This window comes from Lutra lutra, chromosome 18, assembly GCF_902655055.1.
Source record: "Lutra lutra chromosome 18, mLutLut1.2, whole genome shotgun sequence".
Taxonomy (NCBI): Eukaryota; Metazoa; Chordata; class Mammalia; order Carnivora; family Mustelidae; genus Lutra; species Lutra lutra.
The window spans coordinates 29,822,155-29,843,551 of record NC_062295.1 but is presented as its reverse complement, the minus strand read 5'-3'; the positions used below and the strand labels follow the sequence as shown (position 1 = coordinate 29,843,551).

At 48.6% G+C, this 21,397-nt stretch overlaps 1 protein-coding gene across 12 annotated transcripts in view; it reads right to left on the bottom strand.

The window, feature by feature from the left end:
* LOC125090469 (general transcription factor II-I repeat domain-containing protein 2) overlaps nt 1-15,730 on the bottom strand; it is a 36,954-nt gene extending 21,224 nt beyond the window's left edge. For 5 of the 12 annotated variants that reach the window (XR_007124339.1, XM_047713145.1, XM_047713146.1 and 2 more), the window contains exons 1-6: nt 15,314-15,449; nt 12,583-12,686; nt 5,153-5,291; nt 1,775-1,894; nt 305-488; nt 105-133 (exon numbers count right to left, since the gene is read on the bottom strand). Coding sequence is in view for 10 of the 12 variants with exons in the window: in XM_047713145.1 (XP_047569101.1) it covers nt 105-133; nt 305-488; nt 1,775-1,894; nt 5,153-5,291; nt 12,583-12,681 (571 nt within the window). In the remaining 2 variants the exon portion in view is untranslated. Of the gene's footprint in view, nt 1-104; nt 134-304; nt 489-1,774; nt 1,895-5,152; nt 5,292-12,582; nt 12,687-12,815; nt 12,852-14,725; nt 14,834-15,313; nt 15,450-15,724 lie in introns of those variants that run through there. The other 7 variants (XR_007124340.1, XM_047713141.1, XM_047713148.1 and 4 more) reach the window with 4 other exon arrangements.
* Nucleotides 15,731-21,397: the final 5,667 nt, after the last annotated feature.

The window sequence follows — 21,397 nt, the reverse complement described above, 5'->3', positions numbered from 1 at the left end:
AATACACAAGCTTCCGAATGTACCAAACTTGCATTTTAATTAAGAAAAGCAGAACTGGCTTAGCGGCCAAGGGCAGTCACCAAGTATGAGACGCTGTCACTTACCTAGCTGACTCGCTGGACCTAGGAAAGGTCTGCAAGAAAACCGATACTATTACCTGACATGAACACACAAGGAAGACAGATCAAACATCCGCATAACCAGTTTCTACGTGTAACAGAACTTAATGAACAAATGAACTTGAAACGAAGTTGCCCATTTATCCTCAAAGACTAGCTGTTACAAGGGGGATAGAGCCTGCCACCTGTTTATGATGAATGAAATCCCCGCTTTGTTCTCCAAGATCCATTTCAGGGTGGCGAGACCATAGTTCTCAGGGGGTTGAAAGGCCACTCCTTCTGGAAGGCCCTGCACGGCCACGGCCCCGGGGTCTTGCAGCATCTTCTCATACGGAACAGGTACCATTGCTGTCGTCCCCAAGGCTTTCCCTAGAGGAAGAGTCCAGATGCCTTTAGATGGAATGAGCCCAGACCCTACAGGTCGGTTTCATTCGAGGTAGGAAGAAAACTTGGGTGGCGACACTCTGCTTTGAAGGTCAAGTAAAAGCTCATGTACACCATTCCTTACAACCCAAGTTCATAAAGTTTCCAAAGGGCCCAAGGAAGAACTTATCAAACATTTTACTTTACATCTTCACTTAATAAAGAGGAAATAATAGGACTTTTTTCTCCAGTCTGTTGGAGACAATGCACCGAGGGTGGCAGGGAGGACCCGTGGTTCTTCAAGCTGCTGTCAACAAGGGATGGGAGCCCCCACCCACAGCTTAGCCACCCCTATGTCCCTATGTCCCTCCATCCCTCCAACGAGTCAGGCCAACTTCCCGCGGAAAAGTTACAGAGTCAACATGGCCTCACGTTGCTGCCATCTTGGGGCCGTGTCAGCCTTTCTACACTGTCTGACCAGCCCCCAGGGAAGGAGCCCCATTTCTCTCAAGGGAGGGAAGCCTGAGACCCCCAGATCCCCTATGCTCGGGGTCCCCCACAGTTGAGTGCTCACAGGGACCTGAAAGTCCCATAAATATATGAAGCTCTTTAAAAATGACAAACAAGACCCTGAGATGCTAAGGAAGGAGCTTATGTCACAACTAAGTACAACACCCCTGTAGCTATTTGGGTACTGGGCCCTTTTTTCTTTTTCTTTTTTTTTTTTTTAAAGATTTTATAAATTTATGACAGAGAGACACAGTGGGAGAGGGAACACAAGCAAGAGCAGTGGGTGAGGGAGAAGCAGGCTTCCCACCGAGCAGGGAGCCCAACATGGGGCTCTATCCTGGGACCCTCATGACCTAAGCCGGAGGCAGACGTGCAGTGACTGTGCCACCCAAGTGCCCCAGCCTTTTTTTTTTTTTTTTTTTTTTAAGATTTTATTTGTAGGGGCACCTGGGTGGCTCAGTTTGTTAAGCAACTGCCTTAGGCTCAGGTCATGATCCCTGGATCCTGGGATCGAGTCCCATGGCAGGCTCCCTGCTCGGCAGGAAGCCTGTTTCTCCTCCTCTCTCTGCCGCTCCCCCGTTTGTGCTTTCTTGAATAAATAAAATAAAATTAAAAAAACAAAAAAAAAAAAGAAGAAGAACTGGCTTTTCACTAAAGGAGAATGTGGAGTTTTAAGTGTCAGAGGCATCTAAGTGGTCCCATGAATAAGGTGATCTGAAACGGGGTCCAGTTGCCCCTTGGTGAACTATTTAGAGAATTAATGCTTGGCCTGTGAACTTTACCGTAACAAAAGCGGAAATAGTCCTCAACCGCTTTTCTGAGTATTTCCGTTTCTCCTGACTCCATTGGCATCCCGTTTGCGGGGCCCGGGGGCTTGGCCTCCTGAGTTTCTTGGGCAATGCCTGTAAGTGAGTGACAGGCACAGAGTCATTATCCCAGCATTTGTCTTGTGCGTTCCCTTCATGTCTCTGCTTCTGGTATTGTGAAGCAAGAAAGGGGAAGAATGAAGAAACACAAAACACGTTTTTGGTTTTTTTTTTCCTGAGTAAATTCTACCCCCAAAATGGGGATTGAACACACGACCCTGAGATGGTCACACACTGCTCTGACTGAGCCACCCAGGTGCCCTTAAAACAGGATCTTTTATTAAGAAAACCCACAGAGATGGTGTGCCTGGCTGGCTCAGTTGGTAGAGCATGCAACTCTGGATCTTAGTGTTGTAAGTTCAAGTCCCATGTTGGGTGTAGAGATAAATTAAAAAATAAAATCTTGAAAAAAATTGGGGGTTCCTGGGTGGCTCAGTCAGTTAAACATCCAACTCTCGATTTCAGCTCACATCATGATCTCAGGGGCGTGAGATCGAGCTCTGTCTCGGGCTCTGTACTCAGCTCCACTGAGCATGAGGCCTGTTTAAGATTCTCTCTCCCTTGCTCACTGCCACTCCCTGCCCATGCTCACATGCACGCTCTCTCTAAAATAGATAAATAAATAAATTAATAAATATTAAAAAATTTTTAAAAACTCACAAAGACCAGGGTATTTTTGATGAATAGGATAAAGTAACAGTGATCACCACCTCTGAAATGAATCTACTGATAAAGAACTATAAATAATTCCACAGACAGAAAACAGTAGTAGCTCAAAGGAAATGATAATAGAAATGCTATTTGCTGTATAGTCTGAAGGTAACAGTCATGGTATGGGGAGACCTTCACCATGGAACGAAAGTAGAGGCATCACTACAGACATTAAAATTATAAGGCAAGTATTATAAACCATCGTTTTGGTCACCAAATTTGACAACTTACATGAAAAGAACTAGTTAAAAATGAGGTTGAAAGTAATATTAGAAGTGCCTGAGTAGTTCAGTCATTAAGCATATGCCTTCAGCTCAGGTCATGATCCCAGTGTCCTAGGATCAAGTCCCACATCGGGCTCCCTGCTTGGCAGGAAGCCTGCTTCTCCCTCTCCCACTCCCCCTGCTTCTGTTCCCTCTCTTGCTGTGTCTCTCTCTGTCAAATAAATAAATATAATCTTAAAAAAAAGAAAAATAAAATTTACTGAAATGCGTACCAGAAGAAATAGAAAGCATGAACAGTCCTGTATCTGGAAAACCAGCCTATAACTGTGAAACTTGGAAAAAATCTGTAATTAAATATCAACTATTGGGGCACCTAGGTGGCTCAGTGGGTTAAGCCGCTGTCTTCAGCCCGGGTCATGATCTCAGGGTCCTGGGATCAAGCCCCACATTGGGCTTTCTGCTCAGCGGGGAGCCTGCTTCCCTTGCTCTCTCTCTGCCTGCCTCTCTGCTTACTTGTGATCTCTCTCTCTGTCAAATAAATAAATAAAATCTTAAAAAATATATCAACTATTAGAAATCCAACCAACGAGGAGCTTGAGGGTCTCAGTTGGTTAAGCGTCTGCCTCTTGGTTTCAGTTCAGGTCATTATCTCAGGGACACGACACTGATCCCTGTGTCAGGCTCCACAGTCAGTGAGGAGTCTGCTTCTCTCTCCCTCTGCACCACAGCACACGCCCCCCACCCCCACGGCTTGTGCGCTTTCTCTCAAATAAATAAATACATCTTAAAAAAAAAAAAAACTCAGCCGGCACCTGACATGAGTGGAATGAGAACACCCTTCATGTTCATCAATTACACACTCACTGTATTATTTAAAGATTGCTTCATGTTTGAATCTATCTTCCTGAGAGTGCAGACCCTAATTTTGCTCTTGGAAACCAATCTGAACCAAGCAATCCCTCTCTCCTTTCCATATTTGTATGATCTTTTTTTTTTTTTTTAAAGATTTTTATTTATTTGACAGAGAGATCACAAGCAGGCAGAGAGGCAGGCAGAGAGAGAGGAGGAAGCAGGCTCCCTGCTGAGCAGAGAGCCCGATGCGGGGCTCGATCCCAGGACTCCGAGACCATGACCTGAGCCGAAGGCAGTGGCTTAACCCATTGAGCCACCCAGGCGCCCCAATATTTGTATGATCTTGACATGTAAACATATATTTATGTCCGCATGCCCTCTGACAACCCTCGGGAACATCTACATCTATATCTCCCCTCTCTCTCCACACTCACATTCACATTATATCCTCTGATAAACCTTTGTGGGTCCCCCCCTCCCTTTCTTGGTTCTAGAAAATACTAAGGTGCCTACTCAGTATTTGATAGATGACCTACCACTGTAGAGATCATCGCTATGCAAGGTGTAGGTTTTAACTAACACCCTAGACTAGTTTCCGTCACATATGGCCCACAGGCTCACTGGCAATCCTCACCACTCATAACACATTGAAGGCTCTGACAGTCCCGTAGTGAGAAAAGGGAAAATGGTTATTAACTCAGAGGAATACCTAACAAGCCCTGAGTTTTTTCCCTTTCCTTTGGGAATGAGTAAAATAAGAATTTTTATTTATTTTTTATTTTTACTTTTAAAGATTTTATTTATTAATTTGGCAGAGGGAGAGAGAGCCAGAGAGGGAACACAAGCCAGGGGAGTGTGAGAGGGAGAAGCAGGGCTTCCCGCCGAGCAGGGAGTCTGATGCCAGGCTTGATCCCAGGACCCTGGGATCATGACCTGAGCCAAAGGCAGACGCTTAACAAGTAAGCCACCTATGTGCCTCCCCACATTTTTTAAAAATAAGAATTTTAAAAAAGATTTTATTTATTTATTTTTTTCAGAGAGAGAGAGAGAGAGACATGGGGAGGGGTAGGGGAGAAGGAGAGAGAGAATCTTAAGAAGACCCCATGCCCAGCGTGGACACTGAAGCAGGACTTGAACTCGCGACCCTGAGATCATGACCGCAGCCGAAACCAAGAGTTGGATGCTCAACCGACTGAGCCACCCAGGGGCCCCAGAAATTTTTAAAAATGTGGGTTTATAAAAGGAGTCAAAGATCATTTACTCTATGTTCCTCACATTTCTTTTACAAAACCAGGGTGCTGAGGACACAGGACAAAACCCACTGGCCTTGTTTCTTGGACTCCTCAGTGTGAGGCAGCTAACTCACTGGGATGCCAAGTCACAAGAGAGGTATCAGGACCACTTTTAGGATAATGCTTAGGATGCCTTCAAAGAAAACATCATGTAAGTCCTCCTAGCAAATATTTTAAGAGTTACGAATACAAAGGACAAAACTGTTAACACCTACAGTATTTTGCAAAATCCTTCTGTAAATCGGTCCTGGCGTTGACGAAAGCACGTCCTCTCTCGGTTCCAACGACAAACACGTCTGTCTCATACATGGCGATGCAGGCCACTTCTGCCTTGGACTTGGCCAGTTCTTTACACTGAAACAGACATGAGGAAGAGTGTTACACACCAATGTTATACACATCCCAGTCTAGTGGAGCCCGAGAGATCTGTTTTGAGAAGAGAGCACGGGGGTGCCTGGCTGGCTCAGTCCACAGAGTGTGTGACTCTTGATGTCCTGACTGTGGGCACACGGTGGGCACAGAGATTACGTCATTAAGAAAAATATAAAATTAGGTACAAAAATGAGTATTCATTTAGAATGAGAAAAATCCCCCAAAGAAACAAAGCAAATCCACCAAGCAAATACCATAAACATCATAAAACCCAGAGAACATATTTTTATTAACTTATGATAATTGTGATTTATTTATTTTTATTTTTTAAATAATTTTTTAAAAATTTTTATTAACATATAATGTATTATTAGCCCCAGGGGTACAGGTCTGTGAATCATCAGTCTTAGAAAATTCACAGCACTCACCATAGCACATACCTTCCCCAGTGTGCATAAGGCAGCCACCCTCTCCATACCACCCCCCCACCCCCGCCCATCAACCCTCAGTTCGTTTAGTGAGATTAGGAGTCTCTTATGATTTGTCTCCCTCCCAATCCCATCTTGTTTCATTTATTCCTTTCCTACCCCCCAAACCCCCCATGCTGCATCTACACTTCCTCATATCAGGGAGATCATATGATAACTGTCTTTCTCTGATTGACTTATTTCGCTAAGATTTATTTTTTTTTTTAAATATTTATTTATTCGACAGAGAGAGAGGGATCACAAGTAGGCAGAGAGAGTGGGAAGCAGGTTCCCCACCAAGCAGAGAGCCCTACGCGGGGCTCCATCCCAGGACCCTGAGATCATGACCTGAGCTGAAGGCAGAGGCTTAATGCACTGAGCCAACCAAGTTGCCCTTATCACTGTGATTTATAATAAGAAATATATATTTGTTCTTCATCCACTGTTCCTGGCCCAGAGCTCCTAAAACCCTTGGAATTTCTTAAGAGAGCAACAAAGAGGGCTTTTGTCAAGATTAATGTCGGGACGCCTGGGTGGCTCAGTGGGTTAAAGCCTCTGCCTTTGGCTCAGGTCGGTCCTGGGATAGAGCCCCACATCAAGACCCGCATCAGGTTCCCTGCTTAGCGGGGAGCCTGCTTCCCTTCCTCTCTCTCTCTGCCTGTCTCTCTGCCTACTTGTGATCTCTGTCAAATTAAAAAAAAAAAAATCTCTAAAAAAAAATTAAAAAGATTAATGTCAAGGTTAATGGGGCTGGTTGCCAGGGGAACCAATCACGTGAGTGGAGGAGTGGCACTTTCAGCCCCGCCCCCTGACCTCTGGGCAATGGAAGAAGGGCTAGAAGTTGAGTTCGGTCCCTAGTGGCCAGTGATCTAATCAGTCGTGCCTACGTAAGGAAGCCTCCCTAAAACCCCAAAAGGACAGGGTTGGGAGCTTCCAGGCTGGTGAGCACGAGGGCTTTAGGGAGACTGGCTCACCAGGAGAGGACATGGAGGTTCCGCACCCCTTCCCCATACCCTGCCTTGTGCCTCTCTTCCATCAGGCTCTTCGTGAGTCACATTCTTTGGTAGTAAACTGGTAATCCGGTGAGTAAGATGTTTCTCTGAGTTCTGTGAGCTGCTCTAGTAAATTAGTCAAACCCAAGGAGGGGGAGGAGGTCTCTGGAACCTTGATCTACAGGTGACAACCTTGGCTTGATGTTAGCCTCTGAAGTGAGGGGCAGCCTTGGAGGGTAGTGGGGTCCTTATCCTGTGGGCTTTCACGCTCTCTACACTGTCGGCACTGAGTCAGACTGTAGGAACCCCGGGCGCCTGGGTGGCTCAGTCAGTTAAGCTTCTGCCTTCGATTCAGGTCATGATCCTGGGGTGGGAAGATCGAGCCCCACATCAGGCTTCCTGCTCAACAGGGAGCCTGCTTCTCCCTGTGATCCTCCCCTGTCTCGTGCTTTCTCTCTTTCTCTCTCTCAAATAAATAAATTTTAAATAAAAAAAAAAGAAACAACTGTAGGACACCCAGTAGCTGTCAGAGAATTCCTGCTGCTTGGCAGAATCGGGGGCAGTGACTTCACAGCTGACACCCCACCTCTGCAACAGGACTTTTTCCCCTGATAGTTTTGCCTACGGACTCTGACTGCCTCCTCCTAGGACAATTTTGTAACCTTTTCTATAGAGAGATAACTTAGTATTTCTTCCAACCTGGTTGATTACGTTTGTTATTGATGGTAGAGATGCAGAGAAGGTGAAAATCCGTACATAAGACACACTCCCTGTTCATCACGTGTATGCCCTACAGACCAGAAATCTGTTACATTTACCTTGTGTAAATCCTTCCAAAGATTGGAAACAATGTGTGGTGTGTTTATAACTACGTTGGTGGGTATACCCCTGACCAGAGAGGCCTTCTGTTTTGACAAAAAATCCTCTATTTACAGTTGAGAAAGAGGGGCGCCTGGGGGGCTCAGTCCGTGAAGCCTCTGCCTTCCACTCAGGTCGTGATCTCGGGGTCCTGGAATCAGGCCGTACATCGGGCTCTCTGCTCAGCGGGGAGCCTGCCTCCACCTCTCTCTCTGCCTGCCTCTCTGCCTACCTGTGATCTCTGTCAAATAAATAAATAAAATCTTTTTTTTTTTTTAAAGATTTTATTTATTTATTTGAGAGAGACAGTGAGAGAGAATGAGCGAGGAGAAGGTCAGAGAGAGAAGTGGACTCCCCGCAGAGCCGGGAGCCCGATGCGGGACTCGATCCCAGGACTCCAGGATCACGACCTGAGCCGAAGGCAGTCGTCCAACCAACTGAGCCACCCAGGCGTCCCAAATAAATAAAATCTTAAAAAAAAAAAGTTTTCCTGTTTAACGACAGAATCTTCCACAGACGAGTTTCTGGCTCTGTACATTGAAAAACTCTGCCTCTCCTCTGCTCTCTGCCTACGTCCGGAGAGGAGCCCCTGTTCCCACCAGGGTGAACTCACGTCCTATCCCCGATGTTCCGTTACTGGGTGAGCCGACACAACGGACTGTGAGAATGTTCCCGGAAACCATCCCCCACGGGGGCGTCCAGCAGGAGCTCAGCCTCACATAGAAGTAACAGCAAGCCACACGAAAACGCTACACTAAATGTATCCCCAACTGAGCTTTCCCTTTTGGAACCCCAAAGATGCCTCTGTCCCCTCGTGTCACCTGACCCATGGCATCATGGGAGGCAGAATCCTGCCCCCTCCCCAATGTCCACGGCCTAATCCCCAGAGCCTGGGAATGAATACATCGCCTTAGGTGCAAAAGGGTTTGCTAGCTGTGGTTAACCTTTAGGATCTTGACAGCAGGAGATTTTCTTGGACTATTCAGGTGGGGCCAGTGTAATAATCACCATGGGTTTTGATAAGGAACGGAGGGAGGCAGCCGGAGGAGGGGTGACTATGGAAGCCGAGGGCGGAGGAGTGCCCTTGGTGGAAGGGGCCACAAGTCCAGAAACATAGCTGGCCTCTGGAAGCCGGAAAAGGCCAGCCAGATTCTCCCCGGGAGCCACCCGTCAGAATGCAGTCCCTTGATACCTTGATTTCAGTCCCATAGAACCCCCCCCCTTTTGTTGAGATTTTATTTATCTATTTGTCAGAGAGAGAGAGAGAGAGAGAGCGCACAAGCAGGGGGAGCAGCAGAGGGAGAGGGAGAAGCAGGCTCCCCGCTGAACAAGGAGCCCAACATGGGGCTTGATCCCCAGCCCCGGGGATCATGACCTGAGCCAAAGGCAGATGTGTAACCAACAGAGCCCCCCAGGCGCCCCTCACAGAGCCCGTTTCCCGCCTCCTGGCCTCTAGAACCGTCTCCCAGTGTATATTGCTTTGAGGCACTATCTGGGGAACGCAGGGGTGGCGGTGGGGGGCCTGTCTGAGCAGGACACAGAGACTCTACCGATGCGGTGAAGATCTCTGACTCAGAGAAGTGCACAGACACACTTGTGCACGCACTGCTGCAGCTCTCCCACAGCCCCGGAAGGGGACACAGATGCATCCGCTCCATTCGCGTCATGGCAAATCTCCCTGCATCTCTGTCGAATGAACCAGAAATTCAGCACTTAATCTATTGGAACTAGAGAACCCAGTATCAGGAGAAATCACTCATTTTTATTTTTAATTTTCAATGATTTATTGATTTATTTGAAAGAGATGCTGCTCAAGTACGCACTGGGGAGGGGCAGAGGGGGAGGCAGGCTCCCCACTGAGCAGGAAGCCCGATGCGGGACTCGATCCCAGGACCCCGAGATCATGATCTGAGCCGAAGGCAGACACTTAACCCATGGAGCCACCCAGACGCCCCTCTTCTTAGCTTCTTAAAGCATATTACAAGCAGTATTTCAGAGGGGCTCACACTCCCACCGGGACTGTGGGAGAAGTCACGTCACCCTCTCATGACAGATGAGGATCATTATTTGGGGGCTGGACTTTGAGACCTGCTTCCCGAGAACAGGGCATGGAGGGGGAAGTAGTAACTGGACGGTGAAAAAACATGGCAGACAATACTTGTTTCAGGGTTCTCCAGAGAAACAGAACGAAAAGGAGACATTCTCTGGTGATTACAGAGGCTGAGAAGTCCCATGGTGGGCCTTCCTTCAGCAGCAGACGCAGAGGAGCTGGCGGTGTAGCTCAGAGGCCTGAGAGCGGAGGACGGAAGCTGTAGATCCTACTCTGAGTCCGAAGCCCAAGAACCAGGAGATGGATGTCCCCGCTCAGGTGCTCGGCCAGAGGGGGAGTCCACCCTTCTTCTGACTTTTCGTTCTACTCTGGCCCTCCATGGACACCTGCCCCCAGCAGGGAGGACGGTCTGCTCCGCTCTGTCCCCCCACTCAAGTGCTCATCTCTTCCCGAAACACCCTCACAGACAACTGTGGAAGTCATGTTTAACCGGGTGGGTGGGCACCTGCAGCCCAGTTGAGTTGACAGATAGAACTAACCGTCACACCCGCCTCACCAGGTGACCAAGGTGAGCCTCACCAGGGACCAGGTCATACTGGCGTCACAGGCTCCTCATACAATGGGATGAAGTGGGGGTATCTCACCTCTGTGGTCTTCTTTCTGAAACCCCAGTCCAAGCAGGAGGAGAAATCTAGTGAAACCCAAACTGACCGATTCGAAAACATCCCTACTGGGACTCTGCGAGACCGTCGAGGTTGTGAAAATCAAGGGACGACTGGGAAGCTGTCACAGATCAGGGGTGCCGAAGGAGACCTCATGACTGAAAGCAGCGTGATGTCCCAGGTGCCCCGGGACAGAGAAAGGACATCAGTCAAAATGCGCATGAAATCTGGGGTGCCCGGCTGGCTCAGCCAGTGGAGTGAGCGACTCTTGATCTCAGGGTTGTGAGTTTGAACCCCATGCTGGGTGTAGAGATTACTTAAAAATAATAAAAACAAAAACAAAAAATACAATTTTTTTTTAAAGGATGTATTTATTAATTTGAGAGAGAAAGAGGGAGAGGATGAGGAGGGGCAGAGGGAGAGAAAGAATCCCAAGCAGACTCCCCATGGAGCGTCGACCCCAACACGGGGCTCAGCTGTACAACCCGAGATCATGACCTGAGCCGAAATCAAGAGTCGGACGCTTAACTGATGGTGCCATCCAGGTGCCCCCCAAAACCCAGCTTAGTTTCCACAGGGTTGAGGGAGGGGCGGGTGGGGAGTAATTTTGTTCAGTGAGTGCAGAGTTTCCGTTGAGGAAGATGAGAAAGCTCTGGAGACGGATGGGGGTGACAGTTACATGACAGGGTGGATGGCTTTAATGTCCTTAAACTGGTTAAAGGGGTTAAAATGGTAAATTCTGTGATCTGAATCTACGTATCTTACCACAATAAAAAAAAAACAAGTCTTAATGTTCCCCCTATGAAAACCTCACAACTCACATTCAATCTGTCGCTAAGTCCCGTTTACTCTACAGACCCTTCCAGAAGCATCGCTGCGTCCCACCAGCACCACTCCCAGCCTCATCCATTCCACGGAAGTCTCCATCTGAACCACAGCCTCAGCCCGCCAGCTGGCGTCCCAGCCTCCCTCTCTTGTTCTATGTTCACCGACCGTCCACACAAGCACCATGCCCCCCACGTGACCCCTTCATGCAGAACCTTCTGAACCCTTCCCACCACACTGCAGAAAAAGCCCCAGAGCTCTACGTGATCTGGCCACCTGGGGCCTCTTGAACCTTACCTCACCTCACACCACCTTTCCTTTTGTCTCCCTGCTTCATCGTTATTGGACTTCTTGATGCGCCTTGAAAATACCACACTTGGGCGCCTGGGGGGCTCAGTGGGTTAAGCCTCTGCCTTGGGCTCAGGTCATGATCTCAGGGTCCTGGGATCGAGCCCTGCATCGGGCTCTCTGCTCAGTGGGGAGCCTACATCTCACCCCCACTCTCTGCCTGCCTCTCTGCCTACTTGGGATCTGTCTCTCTGTCAAATAAATAAACAAAATCTTAAAAAAAAATACCACACTTGAGCACCTCGGTGACTCAATAGGTTGAGTGTCCAACTCCTGCTTTTGGCTCAGGTCATGACCTCCCGGTCGTGAGATCGAGCCCCACGTCAGGCTCCACACTCAGCACGGAGTCTGCTTGAGAGTCTCTCTCTCCCTCTTCCTCTTCCTCTCCCCTGCACTCACCATCCCCCCTCAAATAAAGAAATAAAATCTTAAAAAAAAAAAAAAAGTCCAGCCCCATCATTTTGTAGAATGTCCCTTAATTTGGCTTTGTCTGGTGTTCCCCCATTAGATTCAGGTCATGCGTTTTTGGCAGGAACCACAGAATCAGTGACGTCCCGTCCTGGCATGTCATATCGGGAGGCATGTGACACTAATCTGTCCCATTAGGCTGATGTCCGCTCTGATCACTTGATGAAGGGCCCATCTCTCAGGCTTGTCCGCCTTTATAAAGGTGCGGATTTCCTATTTCTAACCAGTAAGTATCTTGTGATCGGATCCCTTGAAGGGATGTGCATTTCTTACCAAGTTTTGCCCCCAAGGTCCGTTTTATACACTGCGGCTAACGAGGGGGTATCAGTGGACTATTAGCTTACCTCTGAATTCAGAACAAAAACATTCTCAACCAAGGCAACAGAGGCGCCCGCATTAAATATTCAGATCTGGAAAGCTCACATTGATTTAATTATATCCATAATGTAAGGAGCGTCTTTAAAGATGACCCGATGAACCCGGGACCTCCATGGAGAAGGTTACGGCTACACAGATAGGGACAGTGAGGGGTGGTGACCCGGCGCTGCTATTTCAACAGTGGTCCCACAAGGGGACATTATATAGAACTGAAGACTGTCTCACCATGGACTCCAGAGCAGACACGAGGAACGTCACTACCATCCTGCTCTCCGAGGACTCCTCGTTTTCCATGGGCAGAGCAGACATTTGCACTTGGGCCATGATCCCTGTCCAAGAGAAGTAACAAGACAGTGAGCGGTGGAAATCCTCAGTGTCCCACGAGCGCGCGTGCAGAGCCGTGAGGATCCTCACCGGTGACCTAGTTCCAACCTCCCTTTACCGGTGAAGAAACTAACCAGAGACCCAAAGTGGTTTGGGGCGCCTGGGTGGCTCAGTGAGTTAAGCCTCTGCCTTCCTCTCAGGTCATGATTCCAGGGTCCTGGGATTGAGCCCCGCATCGGACTCTCTGCTCAGTGGGGAGCCTGCTTCCCCCTTTCTCTCTGCCCGCTTGCGATCTCTGTCAAATAAATGAAGAAAATCTTTAAAAATAAACCAAAAAAAAATTAAAGATTTTTAAATTTTAGGAATAGGGAGAGCATGTGTGGGCAAGCTGGGAAGAGAGGGAGAGAGAGAATCCTTAAGCAGACTCCTTGCTGAGCACAGAGCCCTATGTGGGGCTTGATCCCAGGACCCTGAGATCATGACCCCAGCCAAAATCAAGAGTCTCCCGCTTAACTGAGCCACCAGGCACCCCAAAACCAGAAAAAAAATTAAAAACAAAGAACAACAAATTTCAAGACAACAAGGTACTTATTCTGGAATTACCAAGGAGTTCGAAAGAGAACTAGAAATAATGTGCATTTTCAAGATCATAAAATTAAAAGAAAATTAAAATTACATGATTAACAAATAGTCTAGAACTTTGCCTTAGTCAAAACAAACTTCTTTTTTAAGACTTTATTTATTAGAGAGAGAGAGAGAGAGAGAGAGACAGCATGCGTGCATGCATAGGAGAGGGAGAAGCGGACTCCCCACCGAACAGGGAGCCAGATGAGGGGCTCAGTCTCAGGACTCTGGGATCATGACCTGAGCAGAAGGCATGTGCTTAACCGAATGAGGCACCAGGTGCCCCAAACTCATAAAAACTTAAAACTGTTTCAAGCACCTGCTAGGTAAAAATATACACTGTTCCCAGGAAGGGCACAGGAAACCAAGGTGAGTAAAAGCCCATCACCTGTGCTCTCACCTGTGCTGTGTCTGTGAAGTGAGAACTGCACAGACACAGCAGACTAACAGGTAATAAAGGCAAAATGAGAGCCAGAACAACCTTGAAATGGCCCAAGGCGTGTGGAAACAGACTCAGTACCCAAGAGGGACAAGACAAGGTGAGCGTTATTTCCAAGCTGGGCAGCCTGAGAACGAGGACAGGAATGTCCAGGCTGAAGGTCCAGGCAAAGACCCGGAGCTCAGGGCATTAGACTGCAGGGCTAACCAGTAGGCAGGCAGATACGAGACCCGGCCCCAGTCACCGCTGCTCGGTAACACCTGCGGCAGCCCGTCCCCACGTCTGTGGGTACTGACGCCCCATGAGCCAGTCACACTAACTATCTCCAGCCGGAAGCTAAAACCTGAAAAATGTTCCCCTTGAAAGGCAAAGTTGGGCCCAGCAGGTCCACTCCTTGGTATGCACCCAAGCCAGTGGAAAGCAGGCTCCCACAGAAAAGTGTGTGTGGGGGGGTGCTTGGGGGGCTCAGCCAGTTAAGCTTGGGGCTTCTGACGTCAGCTCAGGTGGGACCTCGGGGTTGTGTGACTCTGCACCACGTGGGCAGGTACTGGGTACTGGGGCTGGAGAATGCTTGGGATTCTCTCTCCCCTCCCCGTCTACACAAAACCAAAAAAACCCCAAAACAACAACAAAAATGTACATGAAGGTTCGTGGGAGCATTATTCATTATAGCCAAAACGTGGAAACAACCCCCAAGCCCATCAGTCCGTGGGGGGGAAACGTGGTCTGGCCATACAAGGGCTCGCTATTCAGCCATAAAAGGGAGGGAAAGACGCGGACACACAGGCCCCCTAGGATGACCCCATCTATATGGGGGACGTCGGAGCCGGCAGAGAGGGCGGCTGCAGGGGGCTGGAGCTGGGCATGTTCTGCGGCTGGACAGCGGGGCCACTTCGCCACAAACCAAGGGCTGACCCCACAGCCCACCCGACAGAGCCACGGCCAGCACAGCAGACTCAAGTCAGAGCGAGTCACACCCACCAGGAACCGCCGCCCCCCACCCCGAGGCTCTCCTTCCGGCCTCCGGGTCACTCGGCTGCTGACGAACACGACGCCGGACGCCGCCCCGCGGCCCCGTCCCCTCCAGAATCCCCGCCGGGCGCCCCGCAGCCACGCGCGGCGAGGGGGCGGGGCCCGACAGAGCAGTCACCCGGCCACAGCGCGGCCCCGCCCCCTCACTACGCAATCGGGCACGTCCGCGCGTCGCGGGAGCGCCCACGTACGCCGGGCGGAGCGTGACGTCATGCGCACGGGGCCCAGAGCGCCGGAAGCCCGCAGACGCCCGCCCCCGGCGCCCCCGCGCAACCAATCAGAGGGGACGGGGCTGCGCGGCCGTGCGCGCGGCCGTGCTCCCCGCGGCGGGGCTTCCCCGCCCCACCCCCACTCCTGGGCCCGGCCCGCGGGGACCGAGGCTCGGGGGCCGCGGGGCGGCGGCGGGCGCGCCCCCCTCGGTGCCCCGGGCCGGCCGGCCTCCCTCCCCAGGCCTCCCCCTCGTCGGCCTCGCGGGCGCAGACCGTTCCCGGGGCAGCGCCGCTCCTAATGGCGGCCGCGGCGGGGCGGGCTACGCACCTGAGTGCCCGCCGGCGGCAGCGCCGGGCCGGCCGCGGGGTCCGAGGGCTGGGCCGCGGGGGAGCGGCCGGGCGCGAGGGCGGCGGGGCGGGCGGCGAGGAGGCGGGGGCGCGGCGTGGGGGCGGCGGCCCGGCCCGGCTCTCCGCCGCTCTCCCTCCTTTTTCTCTCTCTTTCTCCCCCTCTTTTTTTCTTTCTTTCCTCCTTTTTTTTTTTTTTTTTTTTTTTGGGCTTCCTGGAAGGCGGCCTCGGCTCGCGCGGCCGCAGCGCCCCCAGCGGGAGCCGCCGCTTCCGGTGCGCTCGGTCCGCCGCGCTGCGGCCGGGCGGGTCGGGGCGGGTGGCGGGGGCCGCGGGGCCGGTCGTCCCCCCCGTTGCCGCCTCCGTCCCGGACTCCGACGAGCGAGCGGCTGGCACCTGTGTCCCCGCGCCACGACCCCGCCCCCGGCCTCCTTTCGTGCTGCGGTTTCCGCCCTCCTGCGGCTGGGGCACCGCAGACTCGGCTTTAGTCCTACTTTATTTAAAAAAAAAATTTTATTTATTTATTTGACAGAGATCACAAGCAGGCAGAGAGGCAGGCAGAGAAAGGGGTGGGGAGCAGGCTCCCCGCTGAGCAGAGAGCCTGATGCGGGGCTCCATCCCAGGACCCGGAGATCATGACCTCAGCCGAAGGCAGAGGCGTGACCCACGGAGCCCCCCAGGCGCCCCCGTAATGACTATCCTGAAGTTTGTATGTTCTAATGCACATTTCCTTTTGCACAAAAGACAAGTGTCTCCTTTGCTGAGACCTTTTTCTGGAAGTGACTGCCAAAGTTAGGCTTCCTAGCAGATGCTGTTAAAAAACAAACTGGCGTTTCAAGGTAAAGGTAACAATTTCAACAGTTAATTGAGAAAATATCACAAACCCAGAATCAGACTCTTCACTATAGAGAACACACTGACGGTCACCAGAGGAGACGTGGGGGAGGGGGATGGGTGAGACAGGAGGAGGGATTAACGAGTGCATTTACCATGAAGAGCACTGGATAGTGTGAAGAATTACTGAATCACTGTCTTACACCTGAAATTAGTACAACACTGTATGTTGACGATACTGGGATTTAAATGCTTAAAAAAAAAAAAAAACAAACCAGGGCACCTGGGTGGCTCAGTCGTTAAGTATTTGCCTTTGGCTCAGGTCATGATCCCTGGGTCCTGGGATGGAGCCCCACATCGGGCTCCCCGCTCAGCGGAAAGCCTGCTTCTCCCTCTCCCACTTCCTCTGCTTGTGTTCCCTCTCGCTGTCTCTCTTTCCAAAAATAAATAAAATCTTTTTTAAAAAGTACCTGGTTTTTTTTTTTTTACATTATTTAAAAAGAGATGTTTGAAAATATTCCCATTATGTTATAGCTGCTGCTTCTTATTCCAAAGAGTTCCGTTCTACAGAGTTTTGTCAAACAGTAAGGAAGCCTGAACTATTACTCTGAGGGTTAGTACAAGGTTAGGTTTCTGCCAGGGTCATGTTTTTGGGAACCCAGCAGCAAAAGCGACAAGAAGCACAAGATATCAAAAAAACAAAAACAAAAAAACCCCCGTAGCATTAAAAAGACTGGCAAAAGGACACTTCACAGTGTGAGAGCTGAAACAGGAGTGGGGCCTTGTTCTACCTCAGCTGGGTAATGTGCATCAGGCAGGGTAAGCCTTTTTGCCAGTCCGCGCCTGTCCCAAGAAGAACCAGGGAGAGCCCTGTAGTGGTTTTGGGTTTACCCATCAATTTCAGTGAGTAGGTAAATTCACAAACACGAAATTGATGAATAATGCGATTGCCTCTACTTTGTTGCCAGAAACGATCAGCGCCTAAGACTCGAACTTGACAACTTAACCTGGAAACCATTTTTTAACGTGTTTGGAACCGCTTATGGGGTCAAAATACGCGTGACTGGTTTGAAAGAACTGACCTCAAGACGCGTGTGCACACCCCCTCTTTGATCTCCCTCCTTTCATTCTCTCTCGAGCCCGCCCCAGCGAGCTTTCACTCCTCCACGGAAGCTGTTCTCTCCGAGGGCACAGGTGACCTCCACATTGCCGGTCATTTTTCAGTTTGTGGATGGCTCGATCTGTCAGCAGTGGACGTAACCGTGCCCTGTGTCCTCTTTGCAACACTTCTGCGGCCCCGCCTGCCCCTCAGGCCGCGCTCAGCAGTCTCCTGCGGGTCCTCCTTTCCCAGCAACCTTTTGAGTAGTGCTGTAGCTCGGGGCTGTCTTACATCTCTGCTCACTCCTTACGTGACCTTGTCCAATCCTTAAAGACCTTCGATCTGCTTAGGACTCTCAAGTTTGTATCTCTAGCCCAGCCCACTCACCCCCACCCCCATCTGTAGGACCAGCTGCCTACTTTGGCATTTTCACGTGCAGGAGGAAGGGGCATCTCAAACAAGACGCGTCCCATCCTCTCCCCCGATTCTCCTGTAGTCCCTTCCCACCTCAGTGAATGAAACACCATTCTTCAGTTACTCAGGCCAAAACCTTGCAAGTCCTTTACGCCTCACACATCTGACTCTGTGACACTGATCCTTCAGTGTCCCTGATCCGGACAACCTCGTCAGCTCTGTTTCCCAAGATTCTACCACTCTGACCACTGCGACTGCCACCGCCCTGGTCCACGCCAGCGTCATTTCCTGCAGTAGATTCCTAATTTGTCTCCCTTGTCTGTCCTTAACTCGTCTTTAGATGATTCTTTTATTTTAAGGGAGAAAGAATCTTTTTTTTTTTTTTAAGATTTTATTTGTTTATCTGACAGAGAGATCACAAGTAGGCAGAGAGGCAGGCAGAGAGGAGGGTGAAGCAGGCTCCCTGTTGAGCAGAGAGCCTGATTCGGGCTCAATCCCAGGACTAGTTGGTAGAGTATGTGACTCTTGATTTTAAGGTCATGAGTTCCTGCCCCATTTTGGGCATAGAGATTACTTAAAAAAATAAAAATAAAAATAAATAAAAATGAGGGATGCCTGGGGGGGTTCAGTTGGTTAAAAGTCTGACTCTTGATTTCTGCTCAGGTCACAATCTCAGGGTCATGAGATGGAGCCTACTTAAGTTTCTCTCCGGATGCCTAAGTGGCTCGGTAGGTTAAAGGTCTGCCTTCAGCTCAAGTCATGATCCCAGGGTCATGGGATCAAGCCCTACATCGGGCTCCCTGCTCAGCAGGAAGCCTGCTTCTCCCTCTCCCGCTCCCCCTGCCTGTATTCCCCCTCTCGCTGTGTCTCTCTCTGTCAAATAAATAAACATCTTTAAAAAAAGAAGAGTTCAAAAAATAATTTGGAGATTATTGCTCTAAAAATTTGGAAGATTCTGTTGTCAGAAAACCAACAAGATTTCATCTGCAAGCAGAGGGCTGAATTCATTCAAGCAGATGAGTGAAACCAATAATATTGGAGTACACCACATTTATGTGATACGGGAAGACTCAAGATTGTAAAATGTCATTTATTAATTTATCTCAACTAGGTCATCCATTTAATACAGTTCCAATAAAAATCCCAGTGGGATCTTTCATTCAATTGACAAGATGACTTTAAAATTTATATGGAAGTAAATGTTATGAGTAGCAAAGGCAAAAGAACAAAGAAGACTTGACTGCATAAAAATCAGAGTATAATATAAAACTGTAGCAGTCAGATAAAGAATAGATCAGAAGGAACAGACTCCAGAAACTGGCCCGTATACAGAAAAGCATCACGTTATAAATGACATTTTTAAAAATCTTCAAAGTATGTTATAGCCAGTTAATTATTTGGGGACAATCATGTATCTGATAAAATATTAATAAATGTACAATCATACCACTCATAAAAATCAACTCCATAGGGATGTCTGGGTGGCTCACTTGGTTAAGCATCCGATTCTTGATTTCGACTCAGGTCACGGTCAGGGTTGTGAGATTGAGCCCCCTGTCAGCATGGAGTCTGCTTAGGATTCTCTCTCCCTCTGTCTCTGCCTCTTCCTCCCCTCCCCCCACACATGCTCTCTCTTAAAAAAAAAAAAAAAGATTAATGCTGACCTCACTAAAATAAAATTTTGTAGAAGAAAGGACACCATAAATTAAGTAAAAAGAAAAGAGAAAATATTGCAACACGTAACAGAAGGTTTCCATGCAATTATATCAAGTTCTCCTATAAATTAAGAATAGTCAATTCAGTAGAAACATGGCCAAGGATATGAAGAGCCAAACAATTCTTGGTGGAGGAAACATGAAATGCCATAAGGTGTTCTACCTTCCCAAGACATTACAGAAACAGAAGAAAAATCAACAAGAGATATGCTTTAGGTATCGGGATTGACAAACATTTCAAAAGTTAAAGCAGCTGCCTTCAGCTCAGGTTATGATCTCAAGGTCCTGGGGTTGAGTCCCTCGTCATGCTCCCTGCTCAGGGGGGATCCTGCTTCTTCCCCTGCCCCTTCAGCTCCTCCTGGTTGCGCTCTCTCTCTCTCTCTCTCTCTCAAATAAATATATAAAGTATAAAAAATACAATTAAGAAAAAATATAAAAAAATAATAAAATGAGCATTTTCTATGACCCTGCAGTTCTGTTTATCCCTATCTACTATCTACCCAAAGATACCATTATACAGATACGAAAGGAAACATCTACAAGAACACTCACTGTAACATTGTAATAGGAAAAAAGAAAGGTAACAACCTAACAGTTCACCAGAAGAATAAACAAGACTTATTCATACCAATACCAAGGTTGAAAAGGAATGAGCCAAGTGCAAGCAAATTACTATGAAAGTGTCTTCAATAAAGTTTTGAGTGAAAAGGGGCGGTAGAATAAGATACATATTATACTGTTTTCTTTAAACACACACAACAAAAATTTAAGAATATTTTTTCTTTTTTTTTAAGGTTTTTTTTTTTTTTTAATTTGACAGAGATCACAAGTAGACGGAGAGGCAGGCAGAGAGAGAGAGAGAGAGAGAGAGGGAAGCAGGCTCCCCGCTGAGCAGAGAGCCCGACGTGGGACTCGATCCCAGGACACCGAGATCATGACCTGAGCCGAAGGCAGCGGCCCAACCCACTGAGCCACCCAGGCGCCCCTAAGAATATTTTTTCTATGGCAACGTATATATGTGGGGCTGTGGTTAAAGGAGCCTTTCCTTTTATCCATATAGAACACCTAAGTAATTATTATTATTTTTTTTTTACAAAGGCACTTCATCATATATTAATTATATAACTAAAAGTTTAATAATAATAATTAGAATACATAAGTGAAGTTCATTCTTCCCCAGACCAGAGAATTTTAACTATCCCAGTGTAACGAAGAAATTAGAGGGGTGCCTGGGTGGTTCAGTGGGTTAAGCCTCTGCCATCGGCTCAGGTCATGATCCCGGGGTCCTGGGATCGAGCCCCGCATCAGGCTCTCTGCTCAGAGGGTGCCTGCTTCCCTTCTTCTCTCTCTGCCTGCCTCTCTGCCTACTTGTGATCTCTGTCAAATAAATAAATAAAATCTTAAAAAAAAATAAATTAGAATGACTGCAGGAAAATGTCAGTATAGGGAAATGGAGCTTGGTTACCTATAGCAGACATTTTAACACTCCGGAAGGGCTGGTATTTTGCTGTGGGACCATCTTTTCCAAGCAACAATATGGACAAGTATTAGCCAGCATACAACCAGTATATAAAACAACCAGATTTTAATTGTAAAATATAAAAGCCCAGTTGTCGCTATAAAACCAGCTCTCTCCATTGGCCCAAACGGGCTTTTCTTGGTTGAGTAAGACACAAAATTGATGGGCAAGCATCGCCACCCAGTGGCTGAGGCTCACATTGCAGATTTTGTCACAGTGCCCTTTGTCCTCTAAAATCTCCAACCGATGGTACCGTCTTTGGGGTATTTGTTAGAAGACAAATGTTTGATAAATTCAAGACATCAGGGCCACTGGGCTGGCTCAGATGATGGAGCATGTAACTCTTGATCTTGGGATTGTAGGTTCGAACCCCACATTGGGTGTGGAAATAAAAACAGAAAATCCTTATTTATTATTTAAAAATTTTTGAAAAAAGATTTGATTTTTATTTATTTGACAGAGAGAGAAACAGTGAGAAAGGGAACACA